Genomic DNA, 24,121 nt, shown 5'->3' on the forward strand with positions numbered 1-24,121 from the left:
TCTTTCATGAGTATTTTATAGTTTTCTGAGTACAGATCCTTTGCCTCTTTGGTTAGATTTATTCCTAGATATCTTATGGTTTTGGGTGCAGTTGTAAATGGGATCGACTCCTTAATTTCTCTTTCTTCTGTCTTATTGTTGGTGTATAGGAATGCCACTGACTTCTGTTCATTGATTTTATATCCTGCCACTTTACTGAATTCCTGTATGAGTTCTAGCAGTTTTGGGGTGGAGTCTTTGGGGTTTTCCACATAAAGTATCAGATCATCTGCAAAGAGTGAGAGTTTGACTTCTTCTTTGCCAATTTGGATGCATTTAATTTCTTTTTGTTGTCTGATGACTGTGGCTAGGACTTCTAATACTATATTGAATAGCAGTGGTGATAGTGGACATCCCTGCCGCGTTCCTGACCTTAGGGGGAAAGCTCTCAGTTTTTCCCCATTGAGAATGATATTTGCTGTAGGTTTTTCATAGATGGCTTTTATGATACTGAGTTATGTACCCTCTATGCCTATACTCTGAACAGTTTTGATCAAGAAAGGATGCTGTACTTTGTCAAATGCTTTTTCTGCATCTATTGAGAGGATCATATGATTCTTGTTCTTTCTTTTGTTAATGTATTGTATCACATTGATTGATTTGCGGATGTTGAACCAACAAGTGGGATAAATCCCACTTGTTTGTGGTGAATTACTGTAACTTTATAGTAAATCTTTAAATCAAATAATTTTAATCCTCCAACTTTGTTCTTCCTTCTCAAAATCTCTTCATATGGTAAGGTAAAGAAAGGAAAGATGACATTCTACTGAACGTTCAGGAGGGATGTCCAAAAAGAGATGTCCAGGTTGGACCATGAGGTTGGGAGGGCTTCTCCAAGTAAATATAGCAGGAAGGGTGTTATTCCATTACAAGAGAAGGAGACTGCCTAAGCAAGTCCTCAGAAGAATAACTTTTCCAATACACTCTGGAAATTAGAGTCATCCAGTATGGCTAGAAAGTAAAGGATATAAAAGAAAGGACAATATGCTTGAAAAACCTATCCTGGGTTAGTAAGTACCCTTTTACTTCCAAATGAAGAAGCCAGTTGAAACTGGCTTCTGTTCAAGAAAGAATTTGTGAATACAAATAACTGAACAGTTCAAGGGGTTAAGGCTTCAGGCATGTCTGGTTTCAGAGGGCTCATATTCTCTCTCTCTCTCTCTCTCTGTCTCCCTGCCTCCCCTCCCCCCAGCTTCTCTGTCAGCTCTGTTTCTTTCTGTGTGGCTTCAATCACTACCTGCATAACTTGTAGGTGTATAACCTGCAGTCCTTGCCAGAAGAAAGCTTCTAATTTTCTCACTAGTTCCAGTAACAAAAATTATTCCAGGAATGAGTCCCATTAGACTAAGTCAAGTTAGAAGTCCACCTCAGAACCAAGAACTGTGTTCTAGGATCACTGACTTGCCAGACCTGGGTCACGTGATCAGCATGGAGCGGGCCAGACGAAAGGTAGAGGTCAGTGGGATCACCACATCCTTCTCGACTTGCTCTCTCGGTGACACTGAGGTTTTTACAACCTGGGCGTTCATTTTTTCATTTCATCCCAGAGACCTTCTATTGACTGCTGCTTTCCACACTGTTTCATTCTCCTTCTGAGAAAGATGCCTAAACTTCATCTTTCCCCTGAAGAGTCAGCATCACATGTGCTGGTTTCACCACATGTATTGTCCCCAGTTGTCAGTTCTCTCCGGGATTCTGGTTTATGGCTGCCACCACTGGAGTTTGCAACAGCTTTCAATTTGGCTCCTTTGTGAACCTCATTAATATGCAGTTATCACCTCCCTCCAGATCATTAACAGACATTAACCAAAACCAAACCTAGTAACGAAGTCTGAAGATTCTGCAGCAGTAACTCTTTCACAGGAAACTGAGGAACTTGACAGAAGAGGAATTTGGGTAGGAAACTGGAAAGGGCCTCCTTTCCCAACTCAGAGTTTTCATCAACCCCAAAAGGAGACCAAAAGAGAGGAAAATGAAATAACCACAGTGTAAGAACGAGAAGAGAGAAAAATATGCCCCAGCATCTGTTTCTGAAAATTTAGGGTAGAAATCACAGCTGTGAAGAGCTGCAAGGTTTAGAGGTCTGAGGTTGCAAGCTATTTGTTTATTTTTTTTATTTTTAAGATTTTATTTATTTCTCAGAGAGAGAGAGCACGAGAGAGCACAAGCGGGGGCGGGGGCAGCAGGCAGAGGGAGAAGCAGGCTCCCTGCAGAGCAGGGAGCCCAATGCAGGACTCCATCCCTGGACCCTGGGATCATGACCTCAGCTGAAAGCAGTCACTTAACCGACTGAGCCACCCAGGCGCCCCGCAAGCTATTTGTTTAATTGAGAACTCAATTAGCAAAGCTCAGTGGAGGAAGTTGAGGAAAGAATTCAGTTGTGGGCTGTTCTCCTTCAAGTTCTAAAACATTCCCTCCGTAGTCTTAGAGGTATGGCAAGCTGCTTTTGTCTGGCTTGGTGGTTCCAGTTGAGCTTGAGCGCCACTCAGAGTATGATGTCCTTATCATTGCTGAATAATATCAACTTCTTCTGTCAGCCCACAGATGTATTTATTTTAATGAGTTGGGTCTTTTCCTGTTCTATTTACTATTTATTCAATCTTTTTTTTCCCTAAGATTTTATTTATTTATTTACTTGACAGAGAAAGAGAGAGAGAGAGAGATGAAGGGAGTGAGAGACAGAGAGCGCAAGCAGGGGGAGCAGTAGGGAGAGGGGGAAGCAGACTCCCCGCAAAACAGGGAGCCCGACGTGGAGCTCGATCCCAGGACCCTGGGATCATGACCTGAGCTGAAGGCAGAAGCCCAACCAACTGAACCACCCAGGTGCCCCTACTGTCTTGATCTTGACTGATCTTCATAATACTCAAATCTACTGATTCGTGTTCCTTATCTATCTCTCATCTGGAATACTACAGCAGTTTCTTAGCTGGCCTCCTTGCCTCCATCCTTTGACCCATTCCCCATTAAGCCTCCAATCCCTGCTCTTTACTAAACTCAGAGGGAATCTCTCTAAAACCCAAATAGATCATATCACCTTGCTTTTTTCAGAAACAATAAACTGAAGTGCCTAGAGAAGGTATGTAGTAGGACAGACACTATCGTCAGTGGCCTGCGCTGTGTATCTGGAGGTAAGAAAGTAAAAACAAAACAAACACAAAAAACCCACAAAAAACAAAAACCACTAAATGGATAAAGGCTATGACTTTTTTTTTTTAAAGATTTTATTTATTTATTTGACAGAGAAAGACACAGAGAGAGAGGGAACACAAACGGGGAGTGGGAGAGGGAGAAGCAGACTCCCTGCCGAGCAGGGAGCCCGATGCGGGACTTGATCCCGGGACTCCAGGATCATGACCTGAGCCGAAGGCAGTTGCTTAACCAACTGAGCCACCCAGGCGCCCAAGGCTATGACTTTTTGAACATAGTTTGGCCACATGCTTAGTCTTATCCAATGAGTCCTGTCCCAACAAGTGGGAAAGTGATGTGGATTTCTTCTAGGCTGCAGCATTTAATTGGCAGCATGAGACCCTCTTGTGTTGGGAGTGTGGTGACAGAACCTCCATCAGCCTGGGTTCCTGGGGAATTACAATGAGCTGAGCTTTCCTGTCAGTTTGTTGAACATCCATGCGAGTGACCAACAGACATCTGTTGTTCCGAACTGCTGAAGTTCTAGGGTTGTTGCTTGCCAAAGCATAGCCTAGACCCTTCTGACTGATGCAGATATGGAAGCTGGAGGAAGGGTACTATTGTTACAACAACAACAAAAACAAGCAAACAAAAAACCCAATGTGACCAAAAAATGTGTGACATTGGCTTAGAGGCCAGTTGGTAGGTGGTGAGAAAACTAATATTGGAGGCTGGAAAGTTGACAGTCCATGTTATTTAATGGGAAAACATCTGATAAAGCTGTCACCCTCAGTTATGCACCTAATTAATGTAGAGATCCATGAGAAGAGGTTGGAAAACAGAAGGCTGTGGTGTGCACCAGGTTCAGTAGGCTCTATTTGGCAAGGTACTATAAGAAAGAGATGCGCGCAGAAAAGAATTGGCTGATTTGCAAGCAAGAAATGAAAGAGAACAGAGAGGATTCAAAAATTCAGGGACTAGTGGGGTTGCAAAGTCAACTGCTTCTCAGTTCTTAACTAAGAAGGTAAGAATGAGAAATCCTTTGTTGTGAGCAACAAAGGCTAATGAAATCTCAGCCTCTCAGGGAGGATCACACTGGGAGTATAGTCATCGCTCACAGTTGTTAAAACCTCTCAATGGAGTGAGGTGTCTTACAGTGAAGATCCAATGAAGGGCAGGTGCTCAGTGAATCCTTTTAAATGGATAAAGGTGCTCAAAGAAAGAAAATAAAGGTGTGGCTTTATTCAAGGTATTGAATTAAGTCCAGAGACAGATATGTGGGTGAGAAAGCAAATATGGGAGGATGTGGTTAGTGGCACATAAAGCTGACCAAAATCCAATACATGGGGAGTCTCAGTTTAGTGAGTTTTGAGAGAGTTGTACACCAAGGAATCACACTAAGAGAGGATGACTCTTAATACCTGGCCCTCTAATCATCTACAGCAGGAAGTGGACTGGGAAAAATTCTTGGTGCCCTAAGACATCATATCTTCTAATGCCTATTTTGGATGTAGTCAAAAAAGATAAAAGAAAAGGAAGAAGCTCTGAGGGTAGATACAGCAGCAATGGAGAAAAATGGACGGGGGAGCACTTTCAACCTGAAGAGATTAGTCAGAGTACACTTCCACTCCAAGGAAGGGGGCCTCAAAAGCTTAACGCAGCAGGATTCAGAACTTCTGCCCCCCAGTATCCGCTACATGTCTCTATTCCTCCTCTTTCAGCATAGGAGTTTTTATTGTGGTTATCCTGTCCCTCCCTATTCTATCATTGTGAATTGGGGGGGGGGGTGTCAGGGCAAATCACTTGTTTTTTTAGCTCATGGCTTTTGAGATCAAAAGATGTCCCTTCCAGAACTGATGGAGAAATTACAATAGAAGATATCATGGGATGAAGGAACTTCGGTGCTTCGTTCAGAGATCACAGACTTTGAATTTAATGCCCAACTTGATGAGGTATCTAGGTTGTCTCCTTGGAAAGGGGACAGGTATGTTCTTTACGTCGTAAGAAGTCAGTAAGTATTTCTACCATTGGCCAGTACTTAGTTCCCCTCTCTTTGGGGGCACATGGAGGACCGCACTTCCCTACACTCTTAAAGTTAGACATGGCCATATGATCAGTTCTGGACCATAGGCTATGGGCAAAAGTGAGATGGGCCAGCAGATTTAATTGAAAAGACCCTTTGAATCTGCTTGTTACCAACTGAGGTGACTATGGATTACTTTGAGACACCTTACTCCATGCAGAAGAAGAAGACTCCACCGACCTGTGTCCCTGGGTGGCTAGAATAAGCAGACGTTTTCTGCTAACCTGATTTGGACATGCAGTGTGAGTGAGAAATACACTTTTGTTTTAAGCCACTGAAATTCTGGAACTGCTTGTTCTGCAGCATAACCTTTCCTATTCTGAAGGACACACTTAACCTTTCCCAAAGGAAGAAAGAAGAGATAGGACGAGGATTCAAATTCATTTCTGGCTCAGAGGTCAACACCCAGCCACCACCTCCCTGTCAGCTGCCCGGGGATTACTAAAGCCAATCCTTGAACTAGGGCTGATGAATAAAATACAGCACTATATAGCTTCAAAAAAAATTAAAACATGAAGATGTTGATATAACATGATTGGGATGGGGGAGGGTAGAGAGGGAGCTTATTTTCCTCATGTAAAGAAGATGAAATTTACAGATATTTAAAGGAGATTCACTTGGAATTACATGAGATTCAGTGATAGAAGTAAGCATTCATTTACTATGTCCTGTACAGAAGGTCCTCCCACAAACTCTGAGTGACAGGTGGCTATGTGTGTGTAGTGAGGGGTGTGTTGGGGGTCGCAGGAATAAGTGGGAAGAAAGAAATTGATAATGCTTTGAATAGGGGAGTGAACCAAACTTAGCATCTCTAGCTAATATTTGAAATTGTCAAAAGGACTAGAACAGTTGAACTTTGAGCTAGGAATTTTAGCTATCATATAAGAGTCAAGAAATACATTTACATGTTTGAAGAATTTGGATACTTTGATGTTTCCTTGAAAAGTATTATGTGTTTTGGTTCTTACTTTGTTTCCTTAATGTTATCTGTTTTAATAAAGTCTGTTTTGAATCAGTGTAACAAGGGAGGTTCATAATTATAAACCTCTGAAGAAGATTGAGCCTAAAGCTGTAGTCTGTAACTCCAGGATTTGGCAAATCTTGATGAAACATGTTATTACTTTACTGACATCTGGTGGCCATATAGCTTAATTGCAGGAATATTTTCTTAGCAAGGTGAATGAAATGTGTTGAAGATTTATATTCAAATCATGTAGTAATAGCTGCAAGTGTTTTTATAATTTCCTTATTCCTATCTGTTACTTTACTTTCCATCTTTTTTTTTTAGAGGGGAGGAGGAGCAGAGGGAGAGAGAGAATGCTAAGCAGGCTCCACGCCCTGTGAGGAGTCCTACACCAGGCTCTATCTCATGACCCTGAGATCATGACCTGAGCCTAAACCAAGAGCTGGGCGCTTAACCAACTGAGCCACCCAGGCACCCCTTTCTATCTTTTATATTATCTTTTTCAACTCCATCTTTCTCTTTTCCCCTTTATCCCAGATACAACATATGATTATAGTGAAATATTCATAACCTATATATTCAAGATACCCAGCACATTTCTGAAGGAAAAAGTCAGAGAAACCACTGAGCCTGCCAGTGACCTGTAGCAAGGATTTTGGAGCTTCCCAAACTCGTGTAGTAAGAAATCTATGAGACCTTCCACTCATTCATTTATCTAACATTTACACAGGTCCCATTGTGTGCCAGGCATCATATCACGTACAGAGAATTCTGAGACAGAAACTGCAGTATTTGTTCTCAAGGACTTCATTATCTTATAGGAAATAAAAAGAAATCATTATAATATAGTAGGATAGAGCATCCCCGATGCTCAAACCCTAGTCATTTTTAATAACATTTTTATCACTGTCAGCTGAACAAGGAGCTCTCAGGAACAGTCCATGCATGTGTTACATGGGGACCCTTCCTAGACTTGCCTCTTTCCTCTCATCTTTAGTACACTCAATACAGATATTAAACAAATAATGCATGTAAAGTGCTTAGGTCAGTGCCTGGAATGAAGAAAGCATTTGAAATGCTAGTTAATGCCATTCTCCCATATGTGTGTTCATCAGACTCTATGCCAGACGCCATGCTGAAAGCTGGGGTACTAAAATGAAAAGACAGCCCCCAACTTTAAGGAGTTGATGAGACTAGTGGAGGAACTGGATATGCAAATAAATAATTTCAGTGCACTATGGTCATTGTTAGATTAGCAGATTAGGAGTAAGAGAGGGAGAACTATTTAATCTGGGGGAAACTGTATAGCTTATCGTGGAACTGAACTGTCAAATATAAACTAGGTTTGGCCAGGATATCAAGAAGAAGAAGAGCATTCTATGTAGAAGGCACAGTATGAGCCAAAACACAAGGTGCAAGAGCACATGACCCATTCAGGAAACTACAAGTAATTCAGGAGGAGAGAGAAGTCGGGGCCAGATTAAATAGGTAAGGAGATCCACATCAGGAAAGACTTTGAGGATATAACAAAGAAATTAGAATTTACATGGTAGACGAGGAGTGATTTAGACTGGTGGCCTGAGGGCTTCACAACCAAGAGATGTTTTTTGGTTTACTCAGAGTTTTAAAAAGCAATATACCTAAGCAGGTCATAGTGCAAACTGCTGATTGCATGTTGTTTTACCAACAGCCCTTGCCATGAGTTTGTGTTGCCTTTAGGTGTCTGTATTACACGGTCAGTTCAACCTGATAGATGATAGAAAAACACTGGAGAGTTCTGAGCTGGGAACAGCATAATTATATTTGTGTCTCTCCAGTAGTAATATGGTACATGGGATAAGAGAACTAAGAATTAGTGATAGAGAGAGAGGAAAAAAAGAATTAATAATAGAGACAAGTAAGAGACTATTAAAATAGTCCTGATGTGAGGGCCTGAATGGGGGTAGCAGCAGACGGGATGCACATAAAGTTGATTTAAGAATTAAAAGAATAGGCAGGACCTAGTAAGTGATTATTTGCTTGTTTGTTTGGTTGGTTGGTTGGTTGATTGGTTGGCTTTTTGGTAGTGGTGGTGGGCAGGGAACAAGAGGCAGGAGTCAAGAATGATTCCCAGCATTTTAGCTTGGGCAGTTGAGTAGGGGTGCCATTCCTAGAGAGAGGTCCAAAAGGATGTGAGGGCAACACCACATCCTTTTGGACGTGAAGGATCCCCTGGGGGATGGGCCAAGATCATGTGTCCAGTTTGGACAGGTAGAGTTTGAGGATTGTGGTGGATATTCCGGTGGATATTCCGGCAAGGATGGTGGTTGGGATGGATCACAGGCCAGTGACAAATTATGGAATTGAAATTGGAATTGGAAAGGTTCTCAGGCACCAAGCCTACATCTCTTACAACTCACAGAGGAGGCTCCCTCAGACTTGGAGTCAGGACAAGAATTCACTAGCTCTCCCAAGGCTAATCCAAAGGGTTATAAAATGAATGCTAGTGATAAAACCATAACGGTAATACAGTATTTGTCTTTAGTAGAATTCCATGTGTGAGGGCCGGAATTATTTCATTTATTCCTCATAATAACTTTATATCATAGGTGTGCTTATTGTCCCCATTCCACAGATGTGAAAACTGAGGTTTAGAAAAGTTAAATAGCTGGTGCAGGTCACATAGTATTAAGGGATGAAGTTAGAATTTAACTGTCTTCAGAGTTCTGTGCTGATCACCACTCCAGCTTAAGCAGGCAGCAGAATATGAGGGATTCTAGGGAGGTTGACTTTGGATAAAATACCCATCTCTGTCCCCCAGTCTGTACATGTGCCTGAAATTTTAACTTTAGAAATGTATTTCTTCGGATCTAGACAGTTTAGGAGGGAAAGTTTCTCAAATCCCACTATCTGGATCTAAAAACCTCTGAGAGTTAAAGACCTGGTCTGAATTTATAGAGGTTTTCAGCCTGATTGATCTCCAAAATCACTCGGGGGAAGGAGGTGTTTTTATAAACTACCAATGTGCTAACTGGTCTGCGCAATCACCTCCAACACACATACACACTATATATATATATATAAAGATTGATTTATTTATTTTAGAGGGAGACAGAGAGAGAGAGAAAGCACATGCGTGTGGGGGCAGGGAACAGAGGGAGAGGGAGAGAGAGAATCTCAAGCAGATTCCCCACTGAGTGCTGAGCACGAGCAGGACGACGCAGGGCTCCATCTCATGCATGACCCTGAGATCATGACCTGAGCCGAAATCAAGAGTTGGATGCTCAACCGTCTGAGCCACCCAGGCTCCACACATTATGTTTTGTTTTGTTTTTAAACAGTGATTCAAATTTGCCTCCACATTTGAGAACCACTGGTAATTCAGTAGATGCCAATTCTCAGTGAAATGCAAATCAGAAACTCTGGGGATGGGCTCCAACCATCTCTGTTTTCTCAAACCTTCCAGGTGATTCTGGTGAGTACTTTCTGAAGTTAAGGAGCAGCCACAGAAGAGTAAAACACGTCCAGGGAGAGGACCCAGCACCTGGCAGTGGAGGGGGAAGGGAAGATGCTGAAAGGGGAGTCCAGTCAGAAGACAAACTTCTCTTCTTTACCATTTGAAAATCTGATTTGTCATTCCTCACACATGGGCTGGTCAATTACATCCATGCACCTCAGGGGACCCTGAGAAGAGTTGATTCTTCTCCCAAGGGGACAAGGGGAGGTGGAGAGAAAGGCCCCAACGCTTTCCTCCCTGAAGCTGTTACTAAGAAAGGTGAAGTTCACAACATGACCAGAAGGTGGCTCCGCAGTCAATTCTCCCTTCAGTTCTCTGGGAATCAGGCATCTAAGGATCCAGGAGACGCACTGTGAAGCAGAAAATGTAGAATGGGAGTCAGGAGATCTGTGAGCTGGGATACTGTGTTAACCAGAATTTATTCGTTCATAGTTTTTGAGGGAGAGGAAACAGAGATACCACTTGCTGGGAAAGTTATGTGAAGGGAGGATGCCTCCTTCTCATCCCCAGAGAGCTAAATGGAACCATATTGGGCCCTCCCCACGCCACTCAGGGGAGATGCTTTTCAAGGGAGTGAAATGTTGTATTGAAGAAACTCCAAGGAGGGAAGAAAGAAGCCCAAGAGAGGGGCAGCCTGACAGGTCAGCAGATGGAAACAGCCTCTTTCATGCATGTGGCTAAAAGCTGCAAGTCAGTTCCTCTGAAGGCATAGCGGCAGTCCACAGGTCGGTGACGCCTTTCATCTGCCTCCTAGCGGCTTTGGACTGATGGGGGCTGAGAAATGCACAGCAATCCTGTGAGAAGCAGACATGGGGCCCACTTTCGGAGTTCACTTCGCCAACAGAAATTGAATGGAGCTCCTGGAGTCTGAAAACTGGGGCCTTCTCTTTCATTTTGCCACTTCTAGAAAATGAGGAGAAAAGAGATCCCTTTTACTACATGGTTATGAAGATTAAGAAAAATTATGTATGGGGATCTCTTGGCACATGCCAGGCATACTCAACAAATGTCTCTTCCATGTTCCTTTTCCCTGGAAGTGCTCCAACAGCTGTATGGTCAAAATATCATCGACTATTCATTTCATTCCTTAGCTCAGTTTTCTCAAGCGAAAAAACAAAAAGGAAATAATGACACCCTCTTCTCCTGGGGCAGTAGGAAACCACAAATGTGAGTTCCCCATTCAATCCAAGGAAAATTATTAGTTAGCAATAACTGCACTTCAAATGAACTTCTCAAGTTCTGATATTGCCACAGCACAGGATATTAGTGAATAATAGGTCCACATCACTTTTCGTTTACAGCTTACGGTCCATTTCAGTTATCATGGTGTGTATTTTCACAGGTCTTGGCTTACCCAATTAGATAGTCATCCATTGAAAATTTATTAAGCATTTTAAATAATGTTGTGAGATAAAGAGGGACTCCCTACCTGAATCACCGCCATTACTTTCAGAACCCATTTCAGAACATGACTTTCAGGCCTGTGGCCTCAGAGTCACCATGTTTTCTACAACAATTCTGGATAAATACTCACTCGACTCCCTCTTAATGTCAGTCTTTATCCACATTTGCCACCTTGGACCTCCTCACAGACTTATATACTTCCTTGGCTTGAGTGATGTTATGGCTCCTAGCTCTTACCTCTTTCAATGTCACTTCTCAGTCTCCTCCTTGGGCTCCCCTCCTCCATCACCTGTCACTTCTAGAAGGTTCTATCATTCACTACTCTCTGTTCATTCTCTGTTCTCTACCTTATTCGTTCCATCCTTTCTCTCCTAGATTGACTCACTTTCCATATTCTGATGCCTTAGGCAGCATAGCCGGTAATGCTCACCACAAATAACACTGGGTGCTCTATATTTCCCAGCCCTTGCTGTTGGGTGGGGCCATAAAGCCAAGTCTGGCAATGAAATGCAAGCAGATGGGATGTCTGTCATTTCCAGCTAAGGGGATAAAAGACCCACATACGATTGTGTAGTCTCTTCTCTTGCCCAGGTGACTAGGAGGACTCGTGTTCTAGATGCTGAAGTTACAGGGTGCTGCAACATGTCTGGGTCAATGTGGATGACAATGTGGAACCTCAGAGCCACTGAACAGCACATATTTGATGTGTAGTATGAGTGAGAAATAAACTTTGGTTTTCGTCTTAAGATTTGGGGATTGTTAGTTACAGCAATATAACCTGTCCTATCCTGACTTCCAAGTCTGGCACCTAACCTAACGTTGACATACAGCACTCAATAAATTTAACAAACCAAATGGCTATCCATAGCCCTGACTGCTTCCCAGAGTCTTGTATTTATTTTTTCCAATCCGCTGCTGGACAAACCCAGCTCTCAGAATTGATCCAAACCTTTGTTAGTGGCTCGCTGTCTCTCCAGCCATTGAGTCAAGACACAGGTGTCAACAGAGGTCTCTGCCAGTGCTAGCCCCTCCACCTCAATCCAGTCACTAAACACTTCAAAAAACACCTCCTAAATATCACTTCAGTCTCCTTGTAGCTCTATTATGACTTCTCTAGTCATCGTGCTCGCACTCTCCTGCCCGGAGTAATGACCTGCCCAGTCTCCCCATCACCTGCCCTGCCCTCTCCCCAGCAAGGGTATCTAAATCATAGGTCTAACTCTGTTTGAAACCATGTTTGGCTCTCCTTTACCTGCAAAATAAAGTCTGAGCTTCTTGGCTTGTCAGAGAGGTGTCCTGGCACACATGCCCTAGACCCACCTTGAACCTCTAGCCTTCCATCTTACTTCTCCCATACTGCCTTGGGCTTGTAATCCTACCTACTTACCTGTGGCTCCACACACACTATGTGGTTTCATGCCTCCTTCCCCAACTCTGTGTCTGGCTGGATCCTCTGGAGTCTTGAAGTCTCACTTCACTGTCACCCTTCCTCTGTGCTTCCATGGCACCTGGTTTATATTTTCCTCACAGCGATAGTGACTCCATCGTAGTCCACAGATGTGAAGATGGACATACTGTGCCTGTGGCAAGGATAGGCCCAAAGATCTTCCTCTGACTCCCTGAGGACATGTTTCATTTGGAAATTATTTGGTTCTAGATCTCTGTCTAGTTGCCTTCCCTGGGTCTCAGAATAATTTACCGAAGGAGTACTCAGTATCCAGACTTCTTTCTTTCCTTTTCTTTTTCTCCCTCCCTCCTTCTGTCTCTTCCTTGTTCCTTCTGGAATTCAGAATGACTGAGTTCAAATCCAAGCTCCACCACTTATTAGCTGTGTGACCCTAGAGGAGCTTCTTAACTTCTTTGAGCATTATTTTCCTCATTCAGAAAATGGGGATAGTCGTATTCCCCACAGAGATATTCGTCTCACTGGATTGGTTTAAGAATGAAATATATGTACATATAAAATACTTAGAACAATGCCTGATACGAGGTAAGCACTCAAATAAGTGTTTGCTGATATTATTACTTTCTTTGACCTGTCCAATGAATGAATAACTAAATAATAATCAACATTTAATAACAATTCCTAACCCTGGAATCTAAGTTCAGCTTTGACTTAGAGACTTAGCTTTAGCTTAACTTAAGAATGGTGTCTTAGATTTGGGCCCAACCCCCCCCCATTCACTTGCCCAAATCCTTCTGTCTAGGGTGCTGCAACCAACATTCCATACCAGAATTTCAGTCATTTGACTTAAGACTTGTTCCCCCTTACAGCACAAATACCACAAAAAGTCTTATCAATCATTTATAATGCCCCATTGAAGTAGTCCCAGACAACCCCAGCTGGAAATAATAATAACTCATATTTGTATGGCACTTTACAATTGACAAGGCACTCTCACGTACTCATGTTCTTTTGATCCTCAGAACAGTGCTATCTGTTGGGAGGAGCAAGCAGGATAGGGTCTGTCACCATTTCAAAGAGGAGAATACTGAGACCCACTGAGTTTAGGAGCCCAGTTTCCCACAGCTGGCCTGACATGGAACCAGGGCTCATTTTCGAGTTTTGTGCTTTCTGGGTCCAAGTCCCCAGAACCCCTCTCACTCTACGCTGGTGACGTCACCTCTGAAACCCTCTTGCAGCAAAACAGGTCCTAGATGCCCTACGTGACTAATACAGGGTTGTAGAGGCTGGGGACTATGTTTCTATGTTAACAAGTTTAGAGACCTGGGGATGTCGAGGTGAAATGGAAATTTAGAGATGATTTGTGCAGGAACCCAGGATTGCAACCAGATTCACTGAGTTCACACCCAGCTCTGTCACTCACTGAGGCCCTGAGAAAGGCATTCAACTTCTTTTTTGTTTTTTTTTTTAAGGTTTTATTTATTTGACAGAGAGAGAGCACACAAGCAGGAGGAACAGTAGAGGGAGAGGGAGAAGCAGGCTCCCCGCCGAGCACAGAGCCCGATGCGGGGCTCAATCCCAGGACCCTGGGATTATGACCTGAGCCGAAGGCAGAAGCTTAACCGAGTGAGCCACCCAGGCACCCAGGCATTCAACTTTTACGTGCTTTAACTTCATCACTTATAAAACAGGGATAACAGTAGTCATCCATAGATGTTCTGGGAGATCAAGGGAAAGTACTGGTTTACAGCACTTAGTTAATGAATGTTTGTCACCATCGCTAACATGTTCAAGTCACAGCTGATAAGATTATAAGTTCATTGCCCTTCAAAGATGAGTAGGAAGAAGACCAGGAAATCACCTGGACCCACCTCCACACTTTTTAGGCAAGGACACTAAGATGCGGTGAGCCATAGTAACTTACACAGCTTGGCAAAGCAGAGACTGGAACCCAGACCCCTGAATCCCTAACTGGGACCTTCCACCATTTACTGTAAGCTGCATCCTCTTCGAGGTCTGTGGGAACATATTTCAGTCTTTCAACAAATATTTATGCCTAGCCCTGAAATAGCCACTTTGGAAGATTACAAACATTTATAATCTATTTGGATTGGCAAATGTCAAGTAATAACAGCATTTAAATCAGCGTTTAATCGGTAGAACAATTTGTATGAAGCCATCAGTGGAATGATGCATGAAGCATGTGGGAAAGGAAAGGGCTCCATTAATTAAATAATTTAGTGATTAACAGGCATTTTATTGAGTTCCTAATTTTGTCAGGCACTTGGCTAGGCATCAGAGATATGTAGTTTCCACTCTTAAGGACCCCACAGTTTACATGGAATGATAAATGTGTAAATAAATAATTTCAGCACACTCTTTTTAAGAACTCCACAAGAAAGATATTGACAAGAACTATGAAAGCATAGATGACTATAGGATCACCAAGAAGATTATTTCTAAGCTTGCCTTGGGAAGCAAAGGTCAAGGAAGTAAAATGAGTTCTCAAGTACAAATAGGAGTTTGCCAGTGCAGAGTAGAAGCCAGTTAAGGAAGAGGAAGACAGAGGCTTTACAAAGGTCTGGACAAAGAGCCTGGCTCCTTACATAGGGAACTGGAAGATTGTTGTAAGGTTCAAGTTCAGGGTACAAGCTAGACTGTGTCAGGCAGAGTCAGGAGAAGCAGGTGAGGCCAAATCACAGAGCTCTGGACTACTAATCTTGGAGTTTGGATCCTATTGTGTAGAAAATGAGAAACTGGCCCACATTTTGAGTGGAAAAATAACCAGGGAAGATTGGAATGTTTTTCTTTGTTCCTGTGGAATTTTCTGATATTTCAACAATGAACATGGATTACTCTGATCATCAGAGGAAACATGGTATTTTGAAAGAATTCAGGGGCCACTCTGGTCTCAGTGTGGTGGGGGGCATTCAGAATCAAGAATGGAAACACAAAGCCTAGTTAGGAGGTTGTTGCAGCCCCTCAGAGGCAAATTATTGAGGAAATGGACCAAATTGGAGATGGAGGCAAATGAAGTTACCTGAGAGTATGAAAGGGAGAGACGGATGGGGAGGTGAATGTAGATGTCAGGTCACCCACGAGGAAGGGGTCCAGCATGACTTCTGGTTTAAGACTCAAGACAAGGGTCTACCAGCTGTCTTTTGAGATTTCTGTCTTTCAGCTAGACTGAGAATGCTCCTAGGACAAAGACTTCTGTGTTCTGGGGTCTCTTCCCATATGTCATCCAGTGCCCTGCTCTTCTCTGTGCTGACAGACTTGAAAGTTGGGGGTTTAGGTAGACTTGATTTATCAGATAAAATAAAGGACACTCGGGGTGCCTGCGTGGCTCAGTAGCTAAGCATCTGCCTTCAGCTCAGGTCAAGCCCCGCATGGGACTCCCTGCTTAGCAGGAAGCCTGCTTCTCCCACTCCCACTCCCACTCCCCCTGCTTGTGTTCCCTCTCTCACTGTGTCTCTCTCTGTCAAATAAATAAATAAAATCTTTAAAAAAAATAAGGACACTCAAGTAAATTTGAATTTCCCATAAACAATAAATATTTTTTAGTATTAGTATGTCAAATGCAACATATGGAACATACTTATATTTTAAAATAATCATTGTTTATATGTAATTGAAATTTAACTGGGCATCCTGTATTTTTATTTGGTAAATCTGGCAACCCTAGTTCTGGGTGTGTGTGTGTGTGTTTGTGTGCAGTAGTCAGCGGGAACAGAGAGCTGCAGGGAAGTAATGGGGTATACAAGAGATTAAATGACCATAAGGAGCCTTCCCTTTCACAGAGGGGGCAGGAAGGGCACAAGAGACAAAAATTGGAGAATCATACTAATGGCGATAGAGCAGAGTAACATAGAGCGAGACCTTCACAAGGTCTTCTTAATGCCTTCATTACATCTCTCAAAGCAAAAACCCCATAATATGGCTTCCTGTGTAAATTGCTCATGGACAGAGAATGTGCTGATTGGGGATAAGCCCTCCACAGGAACAGGAAGTAGAGGACATTATTTAGTGCATGAGTTTTGTGTTCAGACAGTCTGGGTTCAAGTTCTAGCTGCATGGCCTTGGGCAAATACTTACTCTTTTAATTTGTTTTCTTCATATATAAAGTGAAAAGAATAAAACCTACTTTAAGAATCATTTTAGAATTAAATGGATGTCCATGCAATGCCTAGAACCTATTAATAAGGAAATATTATTTTCTCATCATAATAATAGTACCTCACCTTCAGAGACCACTTTAGTGTTTTCACATCCATTTTTTAATCATATTTACATAATAGCTCTGTGACACAGACAGTATAGGACGTGTTGATCCTGTAATACAGGTTTTTTAAAAAAATTAAGCAGCTTGGTTGGCCAAAGTCGCGATAGGGTTTTTGGTTAGTACCTGAACCAGGACCCCTGGTATTAGGACTAGAAGGGAAATGGGATCATCCAGTGATTATCAGCTCAAGGTGTCTGGAAATGTGAGGGCATATGTGACTGTCCCATGCCTAGAGGCTCTGCTGTCATTTAATGTTCTGGGTGCTAAACATTCTCTAAGTGCAGGACTGTCCTGGCCCCAGACACCAATAAACTCCCTATTGAAAGACATTGGCACTTCTGCCACCTCCATCTGCAATGAAAAAAACTGAGGCCCAGTGTGGCTAAGTTTTCATATGGGACATGATCAAAAACAATTTGTCAAGTAAGAGATTAAAAAGGGAAATTAAAGAGAGCTCATTAAGGGAATTTTCCGCTTTCACTGCTCTGTGTGGTGAATGTGCTACCTGAGCATGGTTGGCATGGCTGTGGGAGGGAAAAGGCCACTGGGGGGCCAGTCTGTGATGTACAGCTGCCCATGTGGCTAAGAGCAGTTCCCTCACTAACCCCCAAGACTCAGGCTCTCCCACTATGGTCTCCCATCTGGCACCCTGTGGCGCCTCTCACATAGATGGGCTGTGGACACAGAAGGAGCCTTCCAAATGCCTCTGAAGTAAGGCACTCATCCCAAGCAGTCAGACTTCCCAGACCTATGGCCCTCGGACCCTCATGGTAAATGTGAGCATGAGAAGTGGGGGCTCAGGTGCCTGAGCAGGCCACCTGGCTGGATGGGAGGACTTGTTTCCTGAGGGGCACCTGGTGCACAGCTCACAGCTAGAAACGGTCTTAACTTGCATCTAGTCCCAAACCAACATTCTATAGATGAGGAAATAATAAACATGCAACTGTCCCCCTCTCACGATTTTACTACCTGTGCTACCGTGTGGGGCCATTTGCCTCATTTAACTCCCACACCAGCTCTGTGAGGTAGGTGTTTGCATTCCCACGGACACGAAAAGCAAGTGAAAGTACAGAGTATAAGTAAATGTACTAACGTCCAAAAGAGGGAAGTGGCTAGGTGGGCTATTGAATCAAGGTCCATCAGATGCGACCAGCAGGACCCCTCTGCTGCTTTCGGGAAGAAACGGAACACAGGAAAGGGACTTGACCCAAGAGGGCCCTCTGCCTAGAGGGACTAGCACCCAAGGGCCCCTTCTTGTGTCAGTGTGTTTTCTGCCAAGCCACACTCTGTCAGGCGTGGGTGTCAAGACAGAGCAGCGCCGTGTGAAAACCCCCCTGCCTCCCCTCGTGGTATGGGAGGTCGTCCAGAAACTTCCTTCCTAGCTCATTCCTCCCGGAGAAGCTGCAATGAGGATGTGATGTGACTACTAACCCCCTTCCCCGCCCCCTGGGGCTGGGGGCCTGGCCCCCCCACCCACCTCACCCGGGATCCGGAGCCGCCGGACATCAAAGCGAAGGGAAGCGCATGCGGGAGGGGAGGCGCTGCGGGCCTGCCAGCCGCCCCTCGGAGCTGCGAACAGTGGCCGAGCCCCCCGCCCGCGCCCCTGCAGGTGTCGGCTGGCCCGGGGCGTCCCGCCCCCGCCCCGCCCCGCCCCGCTCGCTGGCCGCTTTCATGTGGATCAAGGCCGGGAAGATGACAAGCCTCCTGACTGAGAGATACACGGAGACTTCGCTGGTGATTTATTGGCTTTCTGCACCTGACTAGAACCACTAGGCCTATCTGAGGAGGGAAATATATGGGCTTTCCTGACTCCAAGTGGCAGCCTCGGGGCGAGCATGTGATCTCAAGCTGGGCAGGGAACGCAGAGCTGTGCACCGGCCTGTGTGTTGTAAGCGGGCCCGGGTCATAAAAGTGTCAGCACGCGATATATCTCGTGCGGGGGATCCTCTCTGGGCTCTTGCCATCGCCTTCTCTCTGTGGCCGGCAGCCGTCGGGGGAGGCTGTGCCAGCCGCCTTAGCCCCAGCCTCATTCTTTTTTTTTTTTTTTTAAGATTTTTTTATTTATTTATTTGAGAGAGCGAGAATGAGAGAGAGTATATGAGAGGGGGGAGGTTCAGAGGGAGAAGCAGGCTCCTCGCTGAGCAGAGAGCCCGATGCGGGACTCGATCCCGGGACTCCAGGATCATGACCCGAGCCGAAGGCAGCCGCTTAACCAACTGAGCCACCCAGGCACCCAGCCCCAGCCTCATTCTTAACCGGGGGGGACCCGGGGGTCGCAGTCCCTCCGCACGGCCGCCCCGCGCGATGCTGGGGTGGGGGCTGGTGGCAGCCACCGCGCACCCTGGCTCTTACAGCAGTGAGATGTCTCTTGCGATCACTCTGGCGCTGGGGACTTATGGGCTCACACCTGCATGGGAATTCTGGAGCTCTCACTCCTTAGATGGGGGCATCTCAAGCAAATTACTTCATTCCCCTCTGTCTGTTCCCTCATCTGTGATAATGATTCACTCTGAATAGGATGAATATGATTCATTTAGGTGGTCAAGTGCCAACCCAGCTCTGAAGGATGAGGTTAGTGGGAAGCAGCTAGGAAAGGAGCAGTAAAGACCGCCTGTCTGGGCCACAGAAAGTGAGCAGGGAAGATGAGTCTGGGAGCCCATGGTAAGGATTTTCCTATTCTCTCACTGCTCTGACACCCAGTTGGCCATAGTATATTGGTGTACGTAACAGGGCTTCTGTTAAGGCAGCAATAAAAATCTACCTTTTCTTATATCTAGAAGTAGAGACTCCTGGTCATCTGGAGGATTTTTCCTGGGGGGAAGAAAAGTAACTTAAAGGCCCTTCTAGGTTATGTAAACATGGAGGCCTGTGGTGTTCTGACCTTAGGAGATAAGAGAACTTTCTGTTACTAGGGTGAGGTTGCAAATCTCTAAACCCTCTGGCATGCAAAGCCCTAAAGTGGAGGTGTATCCAATGGAGAGATGTATCCAATATCCAGTGGATACATTGGCAAATCCCATGTAACTGGAACATTACAGAATGTTCCAATTTGTAAGAAAAAAGAAAGAGCACAAGAACCTTCTGAGAGAAAAGATGCTAAAGCTGCCAACTGGTGCTTCCAAACATTTGAAAACAGGAAGGCCTGAGAGGGTGGACTGGGGTGCTCCCAACCAAGGTCTGTGGACAGAAAGGGATGTTTGGGCCACAGAAATAAAATGAACTGAAGGAAAAGGGCAGCCTGGGTCTGTAACCCCAGCTCAGTACAATAACCAAAAGAATTGCAGAAGAGGTCCGCTGATGATGACATGATATGGTGTGGCTGATGCTGGAAGCTTTTCCAGAACCACCTGTTTGGCACAGTGGTTGTGTACGGGGGGAAGATGGCTGAACACAAGAATGTGAACCTAAAATCTCTAGAACCAGGACAGGCGTGTGGGGCAACATTCCACCAGCCTGACCTGAGTTAGCTTCTCATCTGGCAATTCCGAGTTCAAGAGCATCATCAAGGGCAGCAAGATGAACAGCAGTAGTCAAGTGATCAGACTCCACGTCTTTATCTTTAAACTGTAGGTCCTCAGCATTCGCACACAATTGAGGATGAGGATGGGGCAAAGAAGAGGACACTGGATTAGCTGTTCACATGGTAGGTGGGAAGGGGCTTGAAAAATAACAGATTAAACTGCATTTGGACCCCAAGTTGGTGAAAAAAGTTTATGATTTTGATCAAGTCCAGTGTTTTTATTACTAATTGTTCTGTCCGCAGTTAGAGTATAGGCTTAATATTGGGCCCACAATACTCAAGAAATATTTGTTGGTTTTTCTTTCCTAGAACTCCATTCTGCTGTGATATTTGGAAATGGGCTAATTCTAAATTGTATTTGCAATATCTTTTTTAATGTCTAAATTGGCAATATACTTTACTCTTGTCAACTCATCGTCCCGCTTTCCTATATCCTGCCTTGGTCTTAGAAAAGAAAAACATTTTATAGGTAAATATTCTGTTGGATGGCTTCATATAGGTATTCAGGGAAGAGAAGGAAGGACTGAAGCAGCTAAAGTCACATCAGTAAAAGCTGTAATATGAAATAGGCATGTATGAGATCAGTCCATAGCCCTCCCATGCCACCAAGCTAGGGGGTGATCTGTTGTCCCTCCCCACACCCTACCTCACTACCTCACTATAGGTCCACTGACAAGCAGGGCCGCACCAGCCCCCAGTGCCCTTCTGGTGCATATTAGAAAAGGGGGCCCTTCTCCAGAGGGCCTGGTATCTTGCCAGGGAACGGGGCCTAGGGATCAGAACACAGGCTGAATTTCAGCCCCCCATGGGGTCCTTCTGCTGCACAACTGTAGGGAAGACTCAGCCCTCGAGCCCTCAGCCTTCTGTAACCTGCCTTCCCTTTCCAGACCTCCATCGGGGCTCACTGTAGATACCTGGGGTCCAGAGCTGTAAGATTCCCAGCTCTGCCATCTCTAACCTGTGAGATCAGGGCTCATCAGTTCATCTTCCTGAGTTACTTTCCCCTTTTGCGAAGTGGGAATAAGGTTGCTTCCTTCGCAGGGCTCTTGTGAAGGAAAGGGGATTCCCACTAAGCAACGATCTGGAGAGTCTAGGCTCATCCTTCATGTTTTAATGACAATCCCATTTTACAAGATGGAGGGTTAGGAGATAATTCCAAACCTTGAGTTGGAAGGGGCTTTAAGAGTAAGGGACAGGGGCGCCTGGGTGGCTCAGTTGGTTAAGCAACTGCCTTCGGCTCGGGTCATGATCCCGGAGTCCCGGGATCGAGTCCCACGTCAGGCTCCCTGCTCAGCAGGGAGTCTGCTTCTCCCTCTGACTCTCCTCCCTCTCATGCTCTCTGTCTCTCATTCTCTCTCTCGCAAATAAATAAAATCTTAAAAAAAAAAAAGGAAAAAAAAAGAGTAAGGGACAACAGGTAGTCAGGGCTTGCAGATGGCAGGACTTCTGCATGCCCAACAGAGCCCTGGCGTTCCCTCAGATCTTTCTGCCACGGGCTGCATGGCTACGTCCACCCCTCAGCTGGCAGGGCCAAGGCTGGTGGCCTCCACTGAGAGCCTCCAAAGCAAGGCCAAGAGCTTGTTCCTCCCAGATTTTCCGACACTCAACACTCTCCATGGGCTTGTCACCAAGCAAGCCCCCAGTAAAGTCTGTAACACTGGGATGAGCTGAACTAGAACTGTGGTAATTGTCAGTGTTCCTTCATTCCATTGCAGATCCCACTGTCAGCTTGGAGAATTTCCCAGAAGATTTATTATGGGGCCTCTTCTTTGACTCCCATGAGTTGTGTGAACACAGTGACCCTCCTCATCTTTGTCCAGCCCATCCCTCCTGGACCATGGCTCATATAGTCCAAGAAGACAGTGATCCAGGAGAAGGTGCCAAGGCACACTCAGTTCTGGCAAATTCTTGGATACTCTGAAACTCTCACTTAGCATTCCAACAAGAATGGGAAAAAGATCTGGGGTCCAGAAAGGAGTCAAGGGAATGGTTTAATGTGTGATTTGAGGACACAAGCATCTGGGAGAGTGGCCTGGGACAATCTTCATGAACCCAGTTGTGAGGCGCGTCCCAGGGCCGTGTCATCGGCCTGACTCTCCAAGGTGCCAAGTTCCCCCCAGCCTCCCCAGAAAAGCCAGTGTGTAGAGTAGAATGTTCGAGATGTGGGTTTTCCAGTGAGGCTGACTTGGGTTAGCCAGACTGAGGGTCATGTGACCCCTGTACAAGAAACCCAACACCTCTGTCCTCTGTTCTTCATATATTCACTTGCCTGCAATGTCCCAACAGTACCACAAAAATAACTATGTTTTTGTCCAGATGATAAAAAGACTGAATATTTACATAATACTTAATTTCCCCCAAAAGACATTTTTAGATTATCACAATATCTGAAAGGTTTTTTTTGTTTGTGCATGCTTTACAGACCTCTGTCTGTGGTAAATATCAATGAATCAATACATCAATGCTTTTAAATTCCAAAATAAATGAGTGTAAGTCACCTGATTTTTGTGTGTCCCACGGATGGCAATCTAGATTCAACAGGGTCACAGTTCTGAACTCAGATTAGGCCCTGTGAAGTCTGAGAGCCTGCGGTTGTCTCCTGGTTTCTAAACTACCGTGTTGGGTCAAAGATTTCAAGACATTTCTCCTCCTTTGCTTTTGATCACAGCTCCTTGATATTTTAGACATCTTCCACCAGGGGGCAGGAATCACAAAGATTAAAAATATTAAAGACCAAACAAAAGAACTTTCTACTGAGGAGGCCAATCTGTGGTGTGGGTCTCAGAGAAGAAAATCAGGAAATATGAGTATACTCCCTATTGGATCACTGATTCTCTACATGGAAATGGCAGATTTTTTTTATACCAGGGCAAACTTTTTCTGTAAAAGGCCAGACGGTAAATATTTTAGAATTTGAAGGCCATCCATACACTCTTTGTCTCAGCTCCTCATCTCTGTTCCTATAAAACTATTTACCAAAATAGGCAGCAAGCCAGATTTTTCTCCTGCTCTCTACCATCTGTGTCTCTGAGTGTAAAAATGGACATACTAAAACTTTTCCTCAGAGCTGAGGCTAGCTACAACTAAACATCTACCCTCATGCCAATCCAACCCTAAGGTCAGGTCTTAGAAAAAATCCTGGGAGTCGAGGGACAGAGAACGAGGCCAAGTCGGGTGGAACCCCACAGTGAGGCCTGGGATAGCTGAGACCCGTGTAGCCCACCTCCAGTATAATGCTGGGGGCACGCAACGGGCACTTTATTTTCTGAATAAACGATGATGTGATTCATGGATTATTTCTGGGAATGAGAGTTTGCTATTTAGTTGTTCAGAGTACTCTTCGGTCTCCAGGTCAGCCCCCAGCTTCACCATCCTATCCTACAATCAACCTTCTTTGCCAAAGTCAGTAGCGAGAGCAATTATCTGGGGCTATTAACTAATCAAATAGCAAACACAAACTACGTTGGGGACCAGTGCGCCCCCAACACACCCTGAATTCCTGCCTTCTCTGCCGCGATTATGTCCTATAGCCAGCACTTTCCCCTCCCCTGGGACCAGGGATGGTTGGGGAATTAGTAGCCACGTGACTCTGATGGTTTCTAAGACTGAGGGAGGGTCTGCCTGCCTCTGAGCATCTTAGAACCTCTTGTTCTCCTCGGCCCCGCTGGTCAGTCCGGTTGCAACTGCACTCATGGTACCATAGCCAGGTTTGGAACTGAGCAGAAAAGGTCACTGAACAAAAGGAAGAGTCCCTCACCGTCTTCCATGACCCCTCCCTCACCTTTGTCTGAAAGGGAAGTCT

At 44.7% G+C, this 24,121-nt stretch overlaps 1 protein-coding gene across 4 annotated transcripts in view; it reads left to right on the forward strand.

Moving 5' to 3' along the window:
• Positions 1-24,121, forward strand: part of LOC145720874 (uncharacterized) — a 35,402-nt gene that overhangs the window by 4,853 nt on the left and 6,428 nt on the right. The window contains exons 3-5 of one of the 4 annotated variants that reach the window (XR_014144123.1): positions 3,088-3,167; positions 7,556-7,700; positions 9,658-9,728. The exons of 1 other annotated variant lie outside the window; for it this stretch is intronic. Coding sequence is in view for 2 of the 3 variants with exons in the window: in XM_081815804.1 (XP_081671930.1) it covers positions 3,088-3,167; positions 9,658-9,812 (235 nt within the window). In the remaining variant the exon portion in view is untranslated. Of the gene's footprint in view, positions 1-3,087; positions 3,168-7,555; positions 8,649-9,657; positions 9,813-24,121 lie in introns of those variants that run through there. 2 more of the 4 variants (XM_081815804.1, XM_081815805.1) reach the window with 2 other exon arrangements.

Source organism: Leptonychotes weddellii, chromosome 4 (genome assembly GCF_054177405.1).
Source record: "Leptonychotes weddellii isolate Sample4059 chromosome 4, ASM5417740v2, whole genome shotgun sequence".
Lineage (NCBI taxonomy): Eukaryota > Metazoa > Chordata > Mammalia > Carnivora > Phocidae > Leptonychotes > Leptonychotes weddellii.